This window comes from Diospyros lotus, chromosome 4 (genome assembly GCF_014633365.1).
Source record: "Diospyros lotus cultivar Yz01 chromosome 4, ASM1463336v1, whole genome shotgun sequence".
NCBI classification, from domain to species: Eukaryota; Viridiplantae; Streptophyta; class Magnoliopsida; order Ericales; family Ebenaceae; genus Diospyros; species Diospyros lotus.
The window spans coordinates 37,305,117-37,323,148 of record NC_068341.1 but is presented as its reverse complement, the minus strand read 5'-3'; the positions used below and the strand labels follow the sequence as shown (position 1 = coordinate 37,323,148).

The following is an 18,032-nucleotide window of genomic DNA, read 5'->3' as shown; positions in this document are numbered from 1 at the left end:
TCATTTTCCTTTAATTCACTTTTGTCAAAGAGAAACCCTAATTCAGGATTGGGGTGATAAAAGTACAAAAGCAAAATTGAAGCAATTTGATAGAAGGAAAGGGCGATAAAATGGTGTTGTTTCATTGATGAGTTAGCAATTTGCACATCAACATGCCAACTCAGCTCACCACATCAGTAGGGGCACACACCAGGGCAAATTAGGATACAATTGTAACCAATCTTAAAGTATTAGGCATAAATTAAAGTAATTCTCAAAATAGGATTAAATTAAAAAATGAAGAAAAGTTTAGAATAAATCAGGCTATTACCCTAAGATAAATTTGTTGTAGAAATGATTTATAATGAATAATAATTTAATTTTTACAATTTCATTACACTACAAGAAAAACGAGTTTTAACGACTAGAAAATCAGTCGTTAAAAGTTGATTTTCGGTCGTTAAAAAGTATTAACGACGGAAATTTTCCCATCGTCGGTTGTCGTTATTGCCTCCGAGGATAAAAGTCTTTAACGACGGGAATGATAAACCCGTCGTTAATTGTATTAACGACCATATGATTCCCGTCGTTAAAAATAATTATTAACTACCAAATTATAACTCAATAATGACAATATTTTCCGTCGTTAATAGTCTAAACAATTAACGACCGTATAATTCCTGTCGTTAAAAATAACTTTTTAATTATCAAAACACAAACCAATAACGACAAAATTTCCTCTCGTTAATAATGTGAACAATTAGCGACGTGATGATTCCTATCGTTAAAAAATTATTATTATTTTTTTAATTTTTTTTAATAGTATGAAAACAATTGCTAGTCATCAATGACAAAAATATCTTGTTTTGATATAAACCGCCAAACCTATATATCATTATCCATATCAAATTGGAGTAAAACTCATAAAATTAAACATGCCATTCAAATAACACAAAAGTAATCATTATCCATTAGCATTTATACACCAAAAGTAGTATATATATAAATGTTAATTGCCAACAAATTACATCAAAAATTAAGTTCAACTAAAAATAACACTTTGACAATTATATATACTATTCAAAAATATACAATGAGATTTGTTTGCCACTTCACTGCATGAACTGGGCCTTCACCAGAGTGTAGAACCTGGAGACCAAATAAATTTATCAAGTCAGGAACCAAAAAATTTAGAAAGAACTTTTAATTGGATCCTTCTAGATGAGAGACAAACTAGGCATCTAGAAAAAACCTGGTCACGGTAGCCAATCCAATTCTTCAAATCCTCTGGAAGATTTTTTTTTGCATAATCTGTGGATCTAAAGCAATTGCCTTTATTGGATGATTATATTCAAATTTTATCCTCTCATCAGTGTAAAGGCTGTTTCTTATAACAAATCCATTGTCTGAACAGCTTCCAACATATTCACCTCTTGTGTCAAAGCAAAGATAATTAACACTAGCAGTATGAGCAGGGAATTCCTTTACCTTTAGATAATAATGATACTTATCAACTACCAAGGAAAAAGACAGATGATTAACTTGAAATGCAATGATATGTCAGCTTAGTAAGTGTAAAAAAAATAAACATCCGTTTTCTAAGCTGGCAAAGTAGATGAAAGGTCTAAATACAGAATAACAAACCCTAAGTGAAACTCCTAATGTGTACCACCCACTACTTTTAAATTTAGGATACTTAAAGCAAAAGGCCCAGAGATTTCTTTTTGCAATACAAATTCTTGCAAACTTTTTCTCATGCAAATCTAAAACAACTTAAGATGCCAGATAATTATGCAGACAAATAAGTAAACATGGCATTATGCTTTAGGATTACCGATAAAATAAATTTCAGATATAAATATGAAGATTAAGAATAATAATTCATTTGTTAGCATAAGAATAGACAGTTAAATTTGTTGGCATACTATTGTCCTAGATGATTCGAAGTATGTCTCTCTTGATGATTTCTAAAAAGGCATGTGGTGTAGTAAACAGTAACAGACCCAGGAACTTGTCTTGCCTAAACTGAGGAAAAGTCACTAGTTTCTAAACAAGTACCTTAACAAGGACAACATCTAGAACAACCTAGTTGAAACATGTGTCGTGTTAGGACAAAGCTAAACATGATGAAAAAATATAAAATGAGAGACATGGGGGGGACACACTAGAAGTTTAGAGACGAGGAAAAGGAAGCATGGAAGCTTACACAAAATATATTTTATCTAGTACGACAAGGTACACCTTCTCATATCCTCCACCATGATAAAAATAGCAAATGTTAGAAGGGATTTTTGGTTTGAAAATTTGTTTCCTAAGCTCAGTTACTTTTAACTCATCAGCCAAATGCATTTGATCTTTCAAACCCATGTCCAGGTCGAAATTGTGTTTGGGAAACAATACTTCAATAAACAACATGGTTCGGGGAGTTATCTTTCAAAACAATTTTGGTTTGGGAATTAAGTTCCCACACTGAATGGCAAACCAAGGTTGAGGTTGGGATAGAAGTCGACTTAAAAACTTTGGAACAGCTAAACTCACTAAAGCTGACGAACCGAGGACAGTTCATGTGAACATGGTGATGATCAAATTAAGGTCAATTCCATGAACTGTAAAACTATCAAGGCATTTAGGTTTCAATTCTGAGCAGTAAAGGAACAGCAACAGGGGAAGAAAAAAAATGAATTGCAACAACTAAAAGTAAAATAAAACCTCCAACAAATTACAACAATAGTAAGTTTCTAACCAAAGAGTGCTTTCACTCATGATCATTTCTATAAAACAAGAATAAAGGCCACAATCTGTCCATGTGTCCAGACAATCACTGCACGCAACTTGTCTTAGGTTTAGTTTTCATTTAAAAAGAATAAATTGAGAGGCATCAGTATATTTGAACTTCAATGTTGGCAGCTCACTGACTTATATACCTACATATATATGCATATATTTGTTTACGTATGCATTAAGTTAAAAATATTAAAGGATTAAATAATTGAAGGATGCTATCATGCAAAATTTTTATTCCTTATTCATTACATTTACCCCCATATATATATATATATTTGAAACAGTCAGCAAATTTGTTTAACAGTGGACAATTAGACTTATTATTTTATTTATATATAATTTTTTTATGTTAAATTATATATATCATTTAACTTGTAAAACTCATGACCTCACAGAGAATGTTTGATAGCTAAGTGACTAAGCCTACATTCTTTGCACAGCCAAATCAAATATAAAGCATATATGTGTGTGTGTGTGTGTTGAGAGCATCCATTTTTCCAATCAAACATTACTTCCTCTTTCTGCATGCCCTTTAGAATAATAATCCACAAGAGCCTTTTTGTGACTAGCATATCTATAGTATTGGCATTCAATTTTGCATTTGCTGAATTTGTATAGAGAATAATACTTTCATATGTTAATATATGAATAGAGTAAAATTAATAATATAAAAATTAAGTTAATTTTTTATTTAATAAATTAATTTTTAATTAAGATGGTGATTAATAATTTAATATAGTATTTGAATCAATTATTCTATGAAGATCAATCAAACATGATTAATAAAAAAAATAAAGTTAATTCTTTATCCAAAAATTTAAAAGAGACTTAAGAATGATACATATATATATATATAGATATTTGCTACTTGAGTAACCAAGGGACACAACGTATCTACTGGAGTCAATTGGCTAATATAATGCAAATTGATGTAGAACAGAGAGAGGAAATGGCTCATAATTAGTAATCAAAAGAAGAAGGAATTTACCATAGAAGTATGGTGATAATAATATTAGTATAAGAATTCCGTTAGAATGCGATTTTCCTAATATGAGGACCGCTCGTTAAGCATTAATTTTAGTGATGGAGAATTAGCATCTATTCTTTTTGCATCTTTTCTTTGGGTTCCCTAAGCTCTGATGAGGATGGAGACTGAAGAGTTTCATGCACGAAGCCACTTTGCTCTTTTGTTTGTTTGTTTACTTCAGTAGACAGTAAGTAGTGCAGCGAAACAGAAGATCTGGTACAATATTAAGATCATATATATAATACATATATGTGCATAATGATGGGGGCGCATAGATACATCTACATATATATATACAGGGTGAGAGAGAGAGAGAGAGAGAGAGAGAAACCTGGAGAGATGAGTGCGCTGAGGAGGCGGAGGCGGCGGAGAAGAGCCCTCGATGGAGTTGGAGACGGCGGCGGTGTTGAGGCGGCGGAGGCGTTGAGGTAGCAGAAGCGAAAGAGGGAGGCAGGGGGGAGTGAAGGGAAAGAGATTTGGGAATTAGGGATTTGGGGGGAAAGAGATTTGGGAATGCGCAGAGGGAAAAGGCAGGGCAATTTCTGCCAAATATTTTGTTTTTTTTTTTTAAATATTGAATTGTTAATTAATAAAAATTATAATAATTTATAAAAATAATATTAATAATTATTTGATTGATAAAAATAAAATAATTTAAGATTATGATAATTGATCAAATAATTTAAATGATTGTATTAAATTAATAATTATTTAAAAATAAAATTATATTATAAATAAATCTAATAATTATAATAAATTAGTTTGATAAATTGTATTCTTTTTAATATGTTCATGTTTTTTTAATATATAATATTATCAATAAATAACTAATGCTCAATTATCATAGTTTAATAATTATATTTATGCATTTATAGAAAAATATAATTATATTAAGAATTGCTTATATAAATTTTAGTTAAATTTTAATAATTTTTTATTATTATTTTATAGTACAAATTAAAAATTTTAGTTATTAACGACGGGAAAATGGTATATTAACGACGACTTATTTTGCCTGTCGTTAAAAGTTATCTAATAACGACGGGATTTATATTTAGTCGTTAATAATACTACATTAACGACCAAAACTAATGTTGTTGCTAATTTTTGGTCGTTAATGCTTGTTTTTATTGTAGTGTTATTAGCATGCACTTTCTAAAATATAACATTCTTGTTAGGATTTTGGATTGAAAACAAACCACAATCAAACCACCAACCACACAAATGAACATAGAATTTAACATGGAAAACCTATTTGGGAAAAATCATGGGCAAAAAGAATAAAATATCACTATGATGATATTAGTACCATAAAAGTGATATTGCCACACTAATTCTAGGGCATCGAGTATCTATTTATAGACATAACACTCATCTGCAGATGTACACAAATTATATCATGATTAGAAGATGAGCTAAGAAGATTAATCTTCAAATGAGATAAATCTTAATCACAATCAAATTTGACATCTTAATCATAGTCAAATTCGAAGTCCTAATCATGGTTAAATTAGGAATCCCAATCTTAGATGAATTTGAATTTTGGGTCACAATTATCATAATCTCTGTCTTGACACAAAATTCAAATATGGAATTATCCAAAATTCTTTCTTCTAACAAAATCATGAAAAAATAATCTCCTAAATGAATATCAACCAAATCCACACAATGCTTAAACATTGCAATAGGTAGGGACTTGGTTAATATATCTGCAAGATTGTCATGGGTGCTAATTTTTCTCATAGTAACTTCACCACGAACAATAATAGCTTGAATAAAATGATATCTCACATCAATGTGCTTTGTTCTCTCGTGAAACATATGATCTTTAGTGAGGAATTAACCAACTATCTTGAAGATTCTCACTAATTTTACCCATTAACCCTTTCAACTAAATGACTTCTTTAATAGCATCAGTAATTGTCATATATTCAGTTTCAGTAGTAGATAGGGAAACAATGGACTATAAAGTAGCCTTCCAACTAATAACATAATCATCAATGGTGAAATCATACTTAGTAGCGATCTTCTCTTGTCAGGATTTTCTACAAAATTAGAATCAACAAAAACTGTAACTTCTTCTCTAGTCTTTTCAAAGTGTAAATAAGTAGGGGTGTGCAATCGATTATAATCAAACTGAACCAACCAAAAATCACTAAATGAACCAAGGCATTTAACCGAACCAAACCCACCGAGTCATCTACACTAATCGAAATCGAACTAACCGAATTTTGAGCTGCTATAACAGAACTAAAATTCTTACCAAAACAAACCAACCGAACCTAATAACTGAAGTTAACCTAATATAAGAGGGTTGGGTTATTGGTTTAGTTTGGTTTTTCTGTTAATAATACCAACAGAATCGAATTGAATAACCAAAATTATTAGAGGAAATAATCGAATCGAATTGAATAATCAAAAATCTTGAGGGAAATAATTGAACTGAACTGATATAGGTGAAAAATCAAACTGAATTGACAAGTTTGATTGGTTCAGTTCGGTTAGTTCAATTTACCCAAACTCTTGTTCACCCCTATAAACAAGCATCGACGGTACCATGCAAATATCGGGAAATTCATTGGATTGCCTTCTAATGTTCTTTATCAAGATTAGCTATGTATGTAACATCCCACATCGAGCGATAGGAAAGATAGGAACAACTTACCCTGATGAGTCTACGCGAACTTCCCAGGGGATCACCCATCCTTGAGCTTCCCCAGCCTAAGAACGCTTAACCCGGAAGTTATTTGCCTACATTTAACCCAAAAGGTATCTAGTTGGTGTTGTTTCTTTCCTTACTTATCATCGATATATACTACCCCTCTCTGGACTCTCGGGATATTACATGGAGTACTTATAGGTTTAGTCTTCTATATATTGAATTTAGTCAAAACTTTCTCAATGTATCCCTTTTTAACTTAGATAAAATTCACATGCCTCATTGTTTTTTGAAATTTGCATTCCAAGTATCTTCTTTACTGCTCCCAAATCTTTCATCTCAAATTCTTTGTTGAGCTAAACTTTCAGTCTGCTTATCTCATCTTTTTCCTTCGATGCTACTAGCATATCATCAACATATAAAAACAAATATATAAATAACCCATTTTTGTTCATTTTAAATTAGACACAACTGTCATAATTACATCTATTAAAATTATGCTTAATCATAAGAGTCAAATCTTTTGTACCACTATTGAGGAGATTGTTTCAGGCTATATACAGACTTTTTTTTAACAAGCACACATTGTCTTCTTTGACTGGAACTTCAAAACTCTTTAGTTATTGTATATAGATATCCTTAACAAGTTCCCTATGTAAAAAAAATTGTCTTAACGTCTAATTGTTCAAGTTTAAGATCTTGAATGGCCACAATACCAAGTAATACCTGGATGAAACTATGTTTCACAATTGGAAAAAATACATCTATAAAGTACACACTTGGAATCTAACAATACCCATTTACTATATATGAATTTGGCTTTGAGCCTTGTTTTTTCAACTCTTGGTGTACCTTCTTTCTTCTTGAATATCTATTTGCATTTAAATGCTTTCTTATCATTGTGTAGTTTCATCAACTTCCAAGTACATTTTTGTGTTGTAAAGATTCTATCTCTTCTTACATTACTATAATCCATCTCCTAAACTCATCATAACTAACTGCTTTAGAATAAGTGGAAAGCTCTTCACTGCAGTCAATATCTTCAGTCACACTCAAAGCATAGGTAACAAGATCAACTTTAGCATACCTTTGATAAGGTTTGATATTTCTTCTGGGTCTATCCTTAGCAATGCAATATTCTGATGGACTAATACTTTCTTTTATGCTTGACTTGATCTGAGATTATGACTTAGATGTATGACTCTTATTTATACACAAATTCACTTTCTTATAGCCCTTAACACTGGATTTATAACTAAGTAAGAGACACCATTTAGACGTTAGTTCTATTTCCCATCATCAACGTGAACAAATGCAAGACATTAAAAATTTTCAAATTAGAATAATTTGCAAGAGTACCAAACCATACATTTTCTAGAGTTTTCTTATCAATAGCAAAGGAAGGAGATTGATTAACTAGAAAACATGTCATATTTGCAGCCTCAACCCAAAATGGATTAGATAAACCAGAATTAGACAACATATATTGTGCATTTTCCATTAAGATTTTGTTCATCCACTCGATTACATCATTTTGTTGTAGTGTACTGTTAAATGCCTTAGAATTCCTTCTTTCTTGTAGAAATCATTAAATTCATTTGAACAAAATTTGAAACCATTATCAATGTAGAGACACTTAATATGTTTTTCTAGTTTGTTTCTCAATCATAGTCTTCTTCTGTTTGAACGTAGCAAAAACATCACTCTTCTATTTCAGAAAGAATACCCAAATTTTCCTTGAAAAATCATCGATGAAAGTTTATATATATTTGGCACCACCTTTAGAGGGTACTCTGTCAGGACTCCAAAGATCAGAATGAACATAGTCTAGTATCCATTTCGTATTGTGAATGCGTTTATTAAGTTTGACTCGTTTTTACTTACCAAACACGCAATGCTTACATAACTCTAGTTTTCTAGTACTCTGCCCTTCAAGAAATCACCTTTTGCTCAATTCAATGATACATATTTTACTCATATGTCTAAGATGCATATACTACAATTAAGTGATATCGGTATTTGACAAAGAAGTAGAAGTAACAACATCACTTGTAATAGTAAATCTATACATAACATATAATCTATCATATTGTTTTTTACCTTTCATTACACCAATAGCACCTTTATGGACCTTGATGACTCCAACTTCATCAATGAATTTGTACCCATTTAAATCAAAAGTACTTAATAAAATAAAATTTCTTTTAAGACAAGGAACATGTTTGACATCAGTTAAAGTTTTAACAATGCCATCAAATATATTAATTTTAACTGTTCCAACACTAGAAATTTTACAAGAAGAATTATTTCCCCTCAACACATCACCAATAGTGAAAGTTTCATTTTTCAAAAACCAATCTCTATTAAGAGACATATGAAACGTACATGTTGTGTCAAATATCCAATCTTCACTAGACTTGGTAATTTCATTTGTTACCACCATAAGTTCCTCATCACTATTGTTATCTTCAACAATATTGGTTTCACTTAAAATCTCTGGTTGTTTCCCTTTTTAGTCAGATTCCTGTCTCTTAAGTTTGTTCTACAATTTGAAACATTCTTTTTTTTATGTATAATTTTTTCTTACAATAATTACAGGTTTTATCTTTATTTCTAGACTTTGATCTACTTTTTCATTTTCCACCATAATTTCTATCATATGTTATCCCTTTAATCAACAAACCCATTCCTTGATTTTCAAAATTTCTCAATAATTGCTTATCAATTTTCTCTCTCAAGAACAAAGTATCATAAACTTAATCTAAAGTGAGAGTGTCATGATTATAGAGTATGGTTTCTTTAAAAGTTGAATACGAGATTGGTAGAGAACATAACAAAATTAAACCCAAATCTTCATCATTATATTTAACCTTCCTACTTTCCAAATCATAAACAATTTTCTTAAAAATTGTTAAATGGCTTTCAATAGACATACCTTCTACCATTTGATGAGAATATAACATTTGTTTGAGATGCAACTTATTGGTTAAGCTTTTACTCATAAACAATTGTTCTAGTTTCAAGCATAAAGTAGTAGTAGTTTTTTCTTTCAAAACATCCTATAAAATTTGATTCGACAAATGCAAATGTATTTGAGATAAGGCCTTACAATCCTTACACTATTTTTCTTCAATACTCTATGATTATGGCATTTTATCAAAACCTAAAAGTGCATCATCTAAATCCACTTATGCCAAAATTGCATGCATCTGAATCTACTATAGTAAGAATATAATATTCCAGTCCAATAATGGAATATCATACTTCAAAGTTGCCATTACAAAAATCTAATAACCCCAAATATATAAAGACAAACAATTGATAAATAAAATCCCAATAGAAAACAAACTAGAATAACGGACATTTGCAGATCTTGTAGGTCGAATTTGGTCTGATAGGTCAAATCTGAACTAAATAGACTTGAAGCGGATCTGGATCTTAGCTAGTTGGGCAGATCTAGACCAGATCTATCGAATATGGCTAGGATTTGGGTAAGGACCTTGAAGCTTCATTAATAGCGAACATTGCAAAGGGCAACGAAGCAAGTTAACCAACGAAGATGGTGACCTGAGGGCTAATGGTCGCACAAAGAGCAAGGCAAAGATCGGAAATAGAGATGCAAGGGGGGTAGACGATCAACAACAATGGTGAGGCTGAGGGCAAAGCAAGTCGTCGGTGATGGAGATTGGGATGCAAGAGGGAGATGAAGAAGATGATCAGAGCAAGTCGATGACAGTTAGGTGAAGAGGAGGTGGTGGTCAATGGTGACTGCGAAGCAAATGACAACATTTGGTGAAGGCAAACCAATTATGGGGGAAGGCCAAGTAACAGTCGTAATGGCTGCTCCAAAGGATGAAAATGATGGTAGTCAATGACTAGGAGGATAGGGACTGACGGTGATAGTTGAAAAATATGAAGAAGATCTATATATCCAACGGGTGAAATTTGCGAAAAGCTAATAGTTTGATCCAATGACTCTAATACTAGTTTGTTGGGATTTTGGATCCAAAATATTAAACCACAATCAAACTATCAACCACACAAATTAACAAAAAATTTAACATGAAAAACTCAAATCGAGGAAAGCCACGAGCAAAAAGAACAAAATATCATTATGATGATATTAATTAGTACTAATCATGGTCAGATTAGGAGTCACAATACTCATCTGTAGATCTATACAAAAATTATATTTTGATCAAAAGAAGAACTAATAAGATAAGTTTTCAAATGAGATAAATCAAAATCACATTCAAATTTGATATCCTAATATAGTCAAATTCGAAGTTCTAATTATAGTCAAATCAGGAATTCCAATCTCAAATGAATTTAAATTTTAAGTCACGATTATCACAATTCTTCTATTATAAAATAATGAATTTAGTGATCTTAAAGTTCTTTTTCATTTTTTTATATGCTTAAAGAGTTTTCTATTACAAAGAAAAAAAAATCTAAGACCAATAGAGTTTCACAGAAAGAATGAAAGTAAATTACCATTGTGAACTTGGGTAATATGCAATTAAGAGATATGGCAACTAGAGGTGTGGCATGTGCTATGCATATGCAAGTTAAAAATGCACTTAATAGTTGAAGTTTAGTTTTTAAGTTCTTTTGACAATATTTATATGAAGATGAGTTTAGGTGTAGTAGTATAATTAATTTTAAGCTAATTTTATGTTAAATCTGAGAGGTTATAGATTCAAATCTTGTTCACATAACAAATATTTATTTTTTAAATAAAATATTTAAAAGATATTTTGAAAAATCATTTTATTAACATGGTTCTAGATTATGTGCTAAAATGTCATAAATCAAAAAATTGGTGATTAATTAAAAGAACCTATAAAATTCCAATTTATCTTTTAATTAGTTCACTATTGTGAAAAAGTGGTTTTGATAGACTTTTCTATTGATTTTGGTTCCAAGTTTCGAGAAATCATCATATTTATTGAATGAATCAATGTGAGTTTCTCTCCATTTAAATGCCGACAATTGGCTTAAAATCATCAAATATACGCCTAGTAAAATGACATCGTTTTGGTTAAGCATATTTCACTCCGCAAGACCCTTTTCCCTTTTTTGTTCGGTTCCATTTCCTTCTCTTGACCCCCCTCTCTCTCTCACACTTATTCATTCTCTATTCAGTGTGATTTTTATCTCTCTCTGTCACTCTCTTGTTATTGTTCACCATTGTTATTTAGTCATTTCTACACCATCTCGATTATTGTTATTGTTCGACATTGTTCCCTTGTTGTCGTTGGTTGCTGTTGCTCAATATACTCGAATCATCATTTGGTATGTGAAATTTTTTTGTCGATTTCTTATATTTATTGTTGTGTTTTGTTTTCCCCCATTTGTTTGCCATGGTTTTAGTGCACTAGCTCACTCATCGAGTTTGTTTTCCTCAATGTGTTTAGTTTTTAGCTCTAGGTTATTGTGAATTTAGGTTTTTTTTTTTTTTTTTTTGTTGGTTCATTGATGTTTATTGTGGATTTAGGGTTTATAACTAATTATAGTAGTTTCTTTGAGCATATACTAATGTTATCACTTTATAATTCTTGCAAGCTTTAAGTCATCTGTGCTTTTCTGCTCAATTTGGTGTGGGGGTTTGTTTGTTTTGCTTTAGGTTGTACTCTTGCTTACATGTTGAAAAGGGGCTGTCTACTTTCCCCCTATTTCTTGGCTAGTTGATTTGTTTTGTCTTTGGGTTTGATATTTACTACTTCGCTATTTGCTATTTTTGGTATGGATTTTTTGTTCTTCCTTTTCCATATTGGTTTTGTTGTGATATTTTGCATCTGGCATGGTGTTTGTTGGTTTTCATAGCTAATTGTATGGGTTTGGTTGTGTAGTTTGTAGGCTGTAAATCTTTCCTCTCTATTTGTTGTTCTAATAATATTGTTGAGGTTGTATTTTATCTTTAGAGTTCAGTTTTCTAATTTAATAAAATTTATCATTTTTAAAAAAAATGAGAAATATGCTAGCCATTTTTTTAATGCATTTAAACCGAATAATCTAATTGTATCTATTAACCTTTTCTATAACATTGCAAAGTGTATCTTCTAATATTACTTATGAATGATGTTGCTTTTGCTATATTTCATTCCTCATTCATTGTTCTATTTGTTTACTTTTATTATGTTTGTCTTTCTTCTCTATAATGGTTGTTAGTCATTTGGACCACGAGGTCTCATATTCTCTTCTCATATATCAACTACTATTTATATCTTGGAACTAAATACATTTCAATATATTTTGAGCTTAATCTTCGTTTTTTTATGTTTTTCCTTTTTAGAGTGAATATAACGGTTCCCTTGCTCAACATTAGACTTTGACTAGCTAAATATGGTTCTGTGATAATGTTTGAACCTCATGTCTATTCTCTTCTCAAAAATCAACTACCATTTATATTTTAAAACTGAAAAATACATTCCAATGTATGTTCGTAGACATGAATACTAGAAACAACAAAGCATTGTAATGGGTTTATTAGAAGGAATTGGGTTCTTCCTATTATTTGTATTTCTATGATTTTGGTCATTGAAACTCTACAGTTTGGCATAAATCTTAGTAATATTAAGAGCACTACAAGTGAGAAGTTAATGACTTAACATTAATAATCATATCAAATGCACTTATTAGATTAACACAGATAAGAATAGTCAACCTTATATGAGCATATCAACCTAATGAACACTTGATCTCAGCATTATGCAAGTTATTTGTCAAATTCTATACAATCCCCTTTTACTTTGAACATTTAGGAGACCAACTACTAACACATAGACGTGATCAGTCCATAAGCAACACATAAGGGTCAACAATTTATAATGCTTAGCCAACTGTTGAATGAGCTACTCGTAGTTCTTTTACCTTTCTTACAGGTGTTTCGATTGTTATCCTCTAAATTTTGACGATCTAGTTGAGTTAATATATTGATATTTAAATTTCCATTAAAATTTTTGTTTTACTATCATATAATATTTTAATTTGTAGATTATCCTACTCACCCAAAAGAAAAATAAAGAGACAACCTCGATGAAAATTAGTCTATTGCCTACGTATAGTGTGTGTCGTGTGAATAGGCAGACAAGTGGAGAGACAGAGTGAGAATAACTCAATCTCAACATAGGCGTTTCACTTACTCTTTTATGCTAAGAAGTTTCCTTATTTTCTGAAGTCAATCTTAAGAAAAAAAGAGACGCAAATGTTTAACTTTCTTAGAACCTGATCGAAGCAAATTGCCTCTATATATACCGCTTTTTAGGCTGTTAGATCTGCTTCATATTCTGGGTTGCTCTATTTGTGAGAACGTTCTTTTGTACATTTGCGGTTAGTGATTTTGGTTTATAAAACAAGAATTAAGATTTTTTTTTTTGCTGTTGTTTGATAGAGATGAAGCATTTAGCAGGAGACATTGTTGCTAACTCACCGTCAAAGCGACCATGTGGTTCTTTGTGTGGGGAATCATCGTAAGTTCCTTCTTTATCTACATATTCCTCTCTCTCTCTCTCTCTCTCTCTCTCTCTTATATATGTATATTTATATGTTAATATATGTATTGTTTTGCAACTGTTTGATTCTTGAGGATTTGTTGACCTCATTTTGGTTCATTCCTTGATCTCTCTCTCTCTCTCTCTCTCTCTCTTATATATGTATATTTATATGTTAATATATGTATTGTTTTGCAACTGTTTGATTCTTGAGGATTTGTTGACCTCATTCTGGTTCATTCCTTGACTTGCAAGTGGGTTTTGATTAGAAAATTTATGTTTTTAGCTCTTGTAGTGATGATTTTACTGTAAAGTTGATACGTGAATTTCTTGTTCGGTGACTCCTCGGTTGACCGATGGCTAGTTGTATCAAGCATTTTGAGTTAAATAATGTGCTTGATGATGATTTATGAAATTTTCTTGAATTCAAGTATGATTTTTTTTTATTTTGATTTTTAAATTTAGTCATTTGTATTAAATGCCTTGTTTTATGACTTTTAGTTGTTGCAGAATTTCTAGATTGTGGTAGACCTTGACTTTACACTAAATGACTTGTTAAACTCAAACTCATTTAACTTATTGTATACGAAATGATCCATTAATCTGATCACACACTAAATGACTTGTTAAACTCGAACTCATTTAACTTATTATAAACGGAATGACTCGTTTAATAGACAATATTTGGGATTGGGATTTGAATATTTTCATATGATATTTTAAATCTTTTGAATATGTATGTTGTTGCATTTGTTATTTTAAACTTTTAAGTATGTATGTGGGAGAATAATTTAAGTTATTTGTTTGTTAACAGATTAAATGTGTTTTAACATGTTAATATATTATATGTGTTAACATGTTTAACAGATTTTTTAACATATTTAACGTGTTTTTTGTGTTAATGTGTTTTTTCGTATCATATCTAATATAACATATTTAACAAATAGTTTAACAGTTATATTATGTATGACATGATCTATTTAATCCGTTTAATTAAATGGGTCGGGTTAAACATGTTTAGTCATAACACTCTTTTGATAAATATGCTTGTGTTGAGATGTGACACAATTATTTAATTAGATTGTGTTTAAATTAACTATATACATATTATATCTGTATCTCAATATAACATGATTATGACTCGCAAACTCATTTTGAATCTCCTACTTACAATTTATATTTGGCCTCAAATCATTTTTTAATTTTGTGAAATGCTTTACTTTCCCTTTTTGTTTGAGGCATGATTAGCTAGTTTTTAATATTTTCACTTTTTATGTTTAGGTAACTTGGTTCAATTTGCCTTGTTAATGATTTGTTCATTTGGACGTATTAAATAAGCTGCTCCGGTGTTGTGGTAGACCTTGACTTTAAAGAGAAGGAGCAGTGTAGTTTCCATTCAAGACTTTACACTATAGAATTGTATGAGTCTTGGAATCTAGAATATGCTAAGAGGGGTGCCCTGTGTTAGGCCACAAGTGGTTGGACCCAAAAAAAAAAAAAGTTAAGAGGGGGTGCCCTGTGTTAAAAAATGAAAATTTATTACATAATTTACATTTTAATTTTTTAAGTCAAAATTTTAATCAGAATGAAGGTTTATGTAATAATAAAGTTATTTGATAAATTAATAATCATATTTAGAGATCATGAGTTCATATTTTATTAATTTTTATTTTTCAAACAAGATATATAAAGATTATTTTAGAAAAAACATTTTATTAACAGGATTCATGATACGAAAACATGATATATTATCAGCATTATATTAATATAGTATATCAAAATGTAAACACCCAGCTCTTCTTCTAACAAAATCTCAATGATCTATTGACAAAAATTGCTTGATTCATGAGCTTTATTACACAACATGATATGATTGATTATAAATTTATACCATGTAATTTTTTTTATTTTTAATAAGTAAGATTATATCACTTGAGATTTATTAAAAAAATAACTAAGACTTACGATACTCTAACGTGAGATTTTAAATGCACCGAGATTATCACCTCTCACTAGATTGCAACTCTAGTCGTACTATACAATATGTTGGAGCACATTTCTATCTTTTGATAAATGATCTTTGGAAATAAACAATTTAGAAGGGTAAAATATTTTTCTAGAAAGAAAGAAAGATAGAAGGAAGAAAATATGGTAGAACATAACTGCATTCATGGCTACCCTTTTTGAATATATCAGGTTGCAGGTGTTATTATAGTGTAAAAAAAAAAAAAAAAATTGAACTTATTACAAACATTGCATTTTCTTTTTTTCTTCTTCTTTTTGATATTTTTTTTGGTAAGAAACTATGGACAATCCGAAATTCCGAAAGGAGGAGGACATGGAGAAGGAGAAATAGAAGGAGAAGGAAGATGCAGGATGGGCAATACTCAGGAGGTGACATACGATGACGCCTTAACCTATCTCAGGGAAGTCAAGGTAATGTTATTACTCAAATGGAAAAATATATGACATGTTGCTCGATATCATGAAAGATTTTAGAACCCTAAGGTACAAGCTTGGTCCTTGTGTGATTATTAAGTGGAAAATGGGAAAAATCTTGTCAAATTCATTTCATGATTTGATATAATTGGTGTCTTAGTGAGGGTGAAAGAATTATTTATATTGACGTCATGTTTCTAATTTTGGGGTTCTGATAGATGAGTTTTCTTTCTACAGCAACGTTTTTCCAACCAGGATGGTGCATATAAATCATTTCTAAAGATCATCAATATGTATAGCACAAAGCAGGATATTACTGAGGTCTATGGTGAGGTATAATTGTAGATTTTCCTTTAATAGTCTTATATATGACAAAAATGAGGCAATATTAGACATTAATCAACGAAAATATTCATATATACTAGCCCTTTTCCTATCCATGTTTCTCCTTAGTTTCCAATTGGGATGTTTATAATTTGAATAATTACTTTTCTTCTAAATATTTTGATTGTTTTAGAGATTATATTTGTTTTCTTTGCAGGTTGCTACATTTCTTACGGACCATCCAGATTTGCTTGTGGAGTTCGAAAAATTCTTACCTGATGGTACAATTCCACTATCAGCAAAAGATGTTCCTTTAATAAAGAATGACATGGATGGTGATAAATCAGTGGAAAAACTGCAAAAGGATCGGAAAAAGCTTGTTGAAATGGAGAAAAGGGACAAAGAAAAGGATCAAGGCTAGTAAGCTATAAAGAACATGACTTCAATATGGAATACCTTAATGACAAAAATAAATCTGCATTGAAGACTGAATAGTTTGGAGTCAATCCTATTTCAGCATTATATGATAATATAGATGACTTTAAAAGTGATTGTGTAGTACAGCTTATGATTATAAAGATGCCTCCTGAAAATGTGTTTTCCTTATTTTTGTACTTGTTTTCTTTTTTTGTTCTATCCTTATTAATCCAGAAGCAGTAGTGATTTATAACATCCTCTCACTGTCAAAAAGCTGGCTCTTAAATTACATGCATATGGTCTTCAAGTTAATCTTTGTATGTCCTAAAAAACTGAACAGCAACTGTTATTGGTGTATTGTGTGGGATGAATGATTATTTGGTCAATGTTTGAAAACAACGATAATCGAGAAATTTAGTTCTGTATATCATAGTGGCTCCATGTTTTTGAGAGGTTTCCATTACTTTGTTGTGTATTGCTAAGGAATGCTACTAATTGTCCATCATTCTCATTCATTTCACCTTTCTTTTTGCTTTTACAGTCAAAGGAATATAATGACAACATCATCCGTCTGTAATTATATTAGTGATTGTATGATTCTTGTCACTAAAAATAATTATTAAGCTATTGAAGGATAGATCCATACTTGAAGCGAGATCTGGGCAGGAGAACCCATCAAACCAAGGTTTTATTGGGCGTCAAACTCACTCCAATTACCAACCGAAAAGTGGCCATTTGGAGAAGGATGATTGGGCCCTTGGTGATGGTTTGGGTAGTTTGGAAGATGGCATGCGAGAGGTTGGGTCGTGATCAGGTCGGGTCGAGCAGGACTAGCTTCAATGGCCCACATGATAAGGCCCAATAGCCTTATAAGACAACCACATTACAGGAATCAACTTAGGCCCAATAA

At 30.9% G+C, this 18,032-nt stretch overlaps 1 protein-coding gene across 2 annotated transcripts; it reads left to right on the top strand.

Moving 5' to 3' along the window:
* Positions 1-13,657: 13,657 nt before the first annotated feature.
* Positions 13,658-17,412, top strand: LOC127800365 (paired amphipathic helix protein Sin3-like 2). Of its 2 annotated transcripts, XM_052334942.1 has the most exons (5): positions 13,665-13,754; positions 13,843-13,921; positions 16,243-16,378; positions 16,619-16,714; positions 16,923-17,412. In XM_052334942.1, the coding sequence occupies exons 2-5, from the start codon at positions 13,845-13,847 to the stop codon at positions 17,124-17,126; spliced, it is 513 nt and encodes a 170-aa protein (XP_052190902.1). In that variant the 5' UTR covers positions 13,665-13,754; positions 13,843-13,844; the 3' UTR covers positions 17,127-17,412. The 2 variants fall into 2 exon arrangements, with proteins under 2 accessions (XP_052190901.1, XP_052190902.1); XM_052334941.1 differs by having other exon boundaries at positions 13,658-13,921; positions 16,923-17,411.
* Positions 17,413-18,032: the final 620 nt, after the last annotated feature.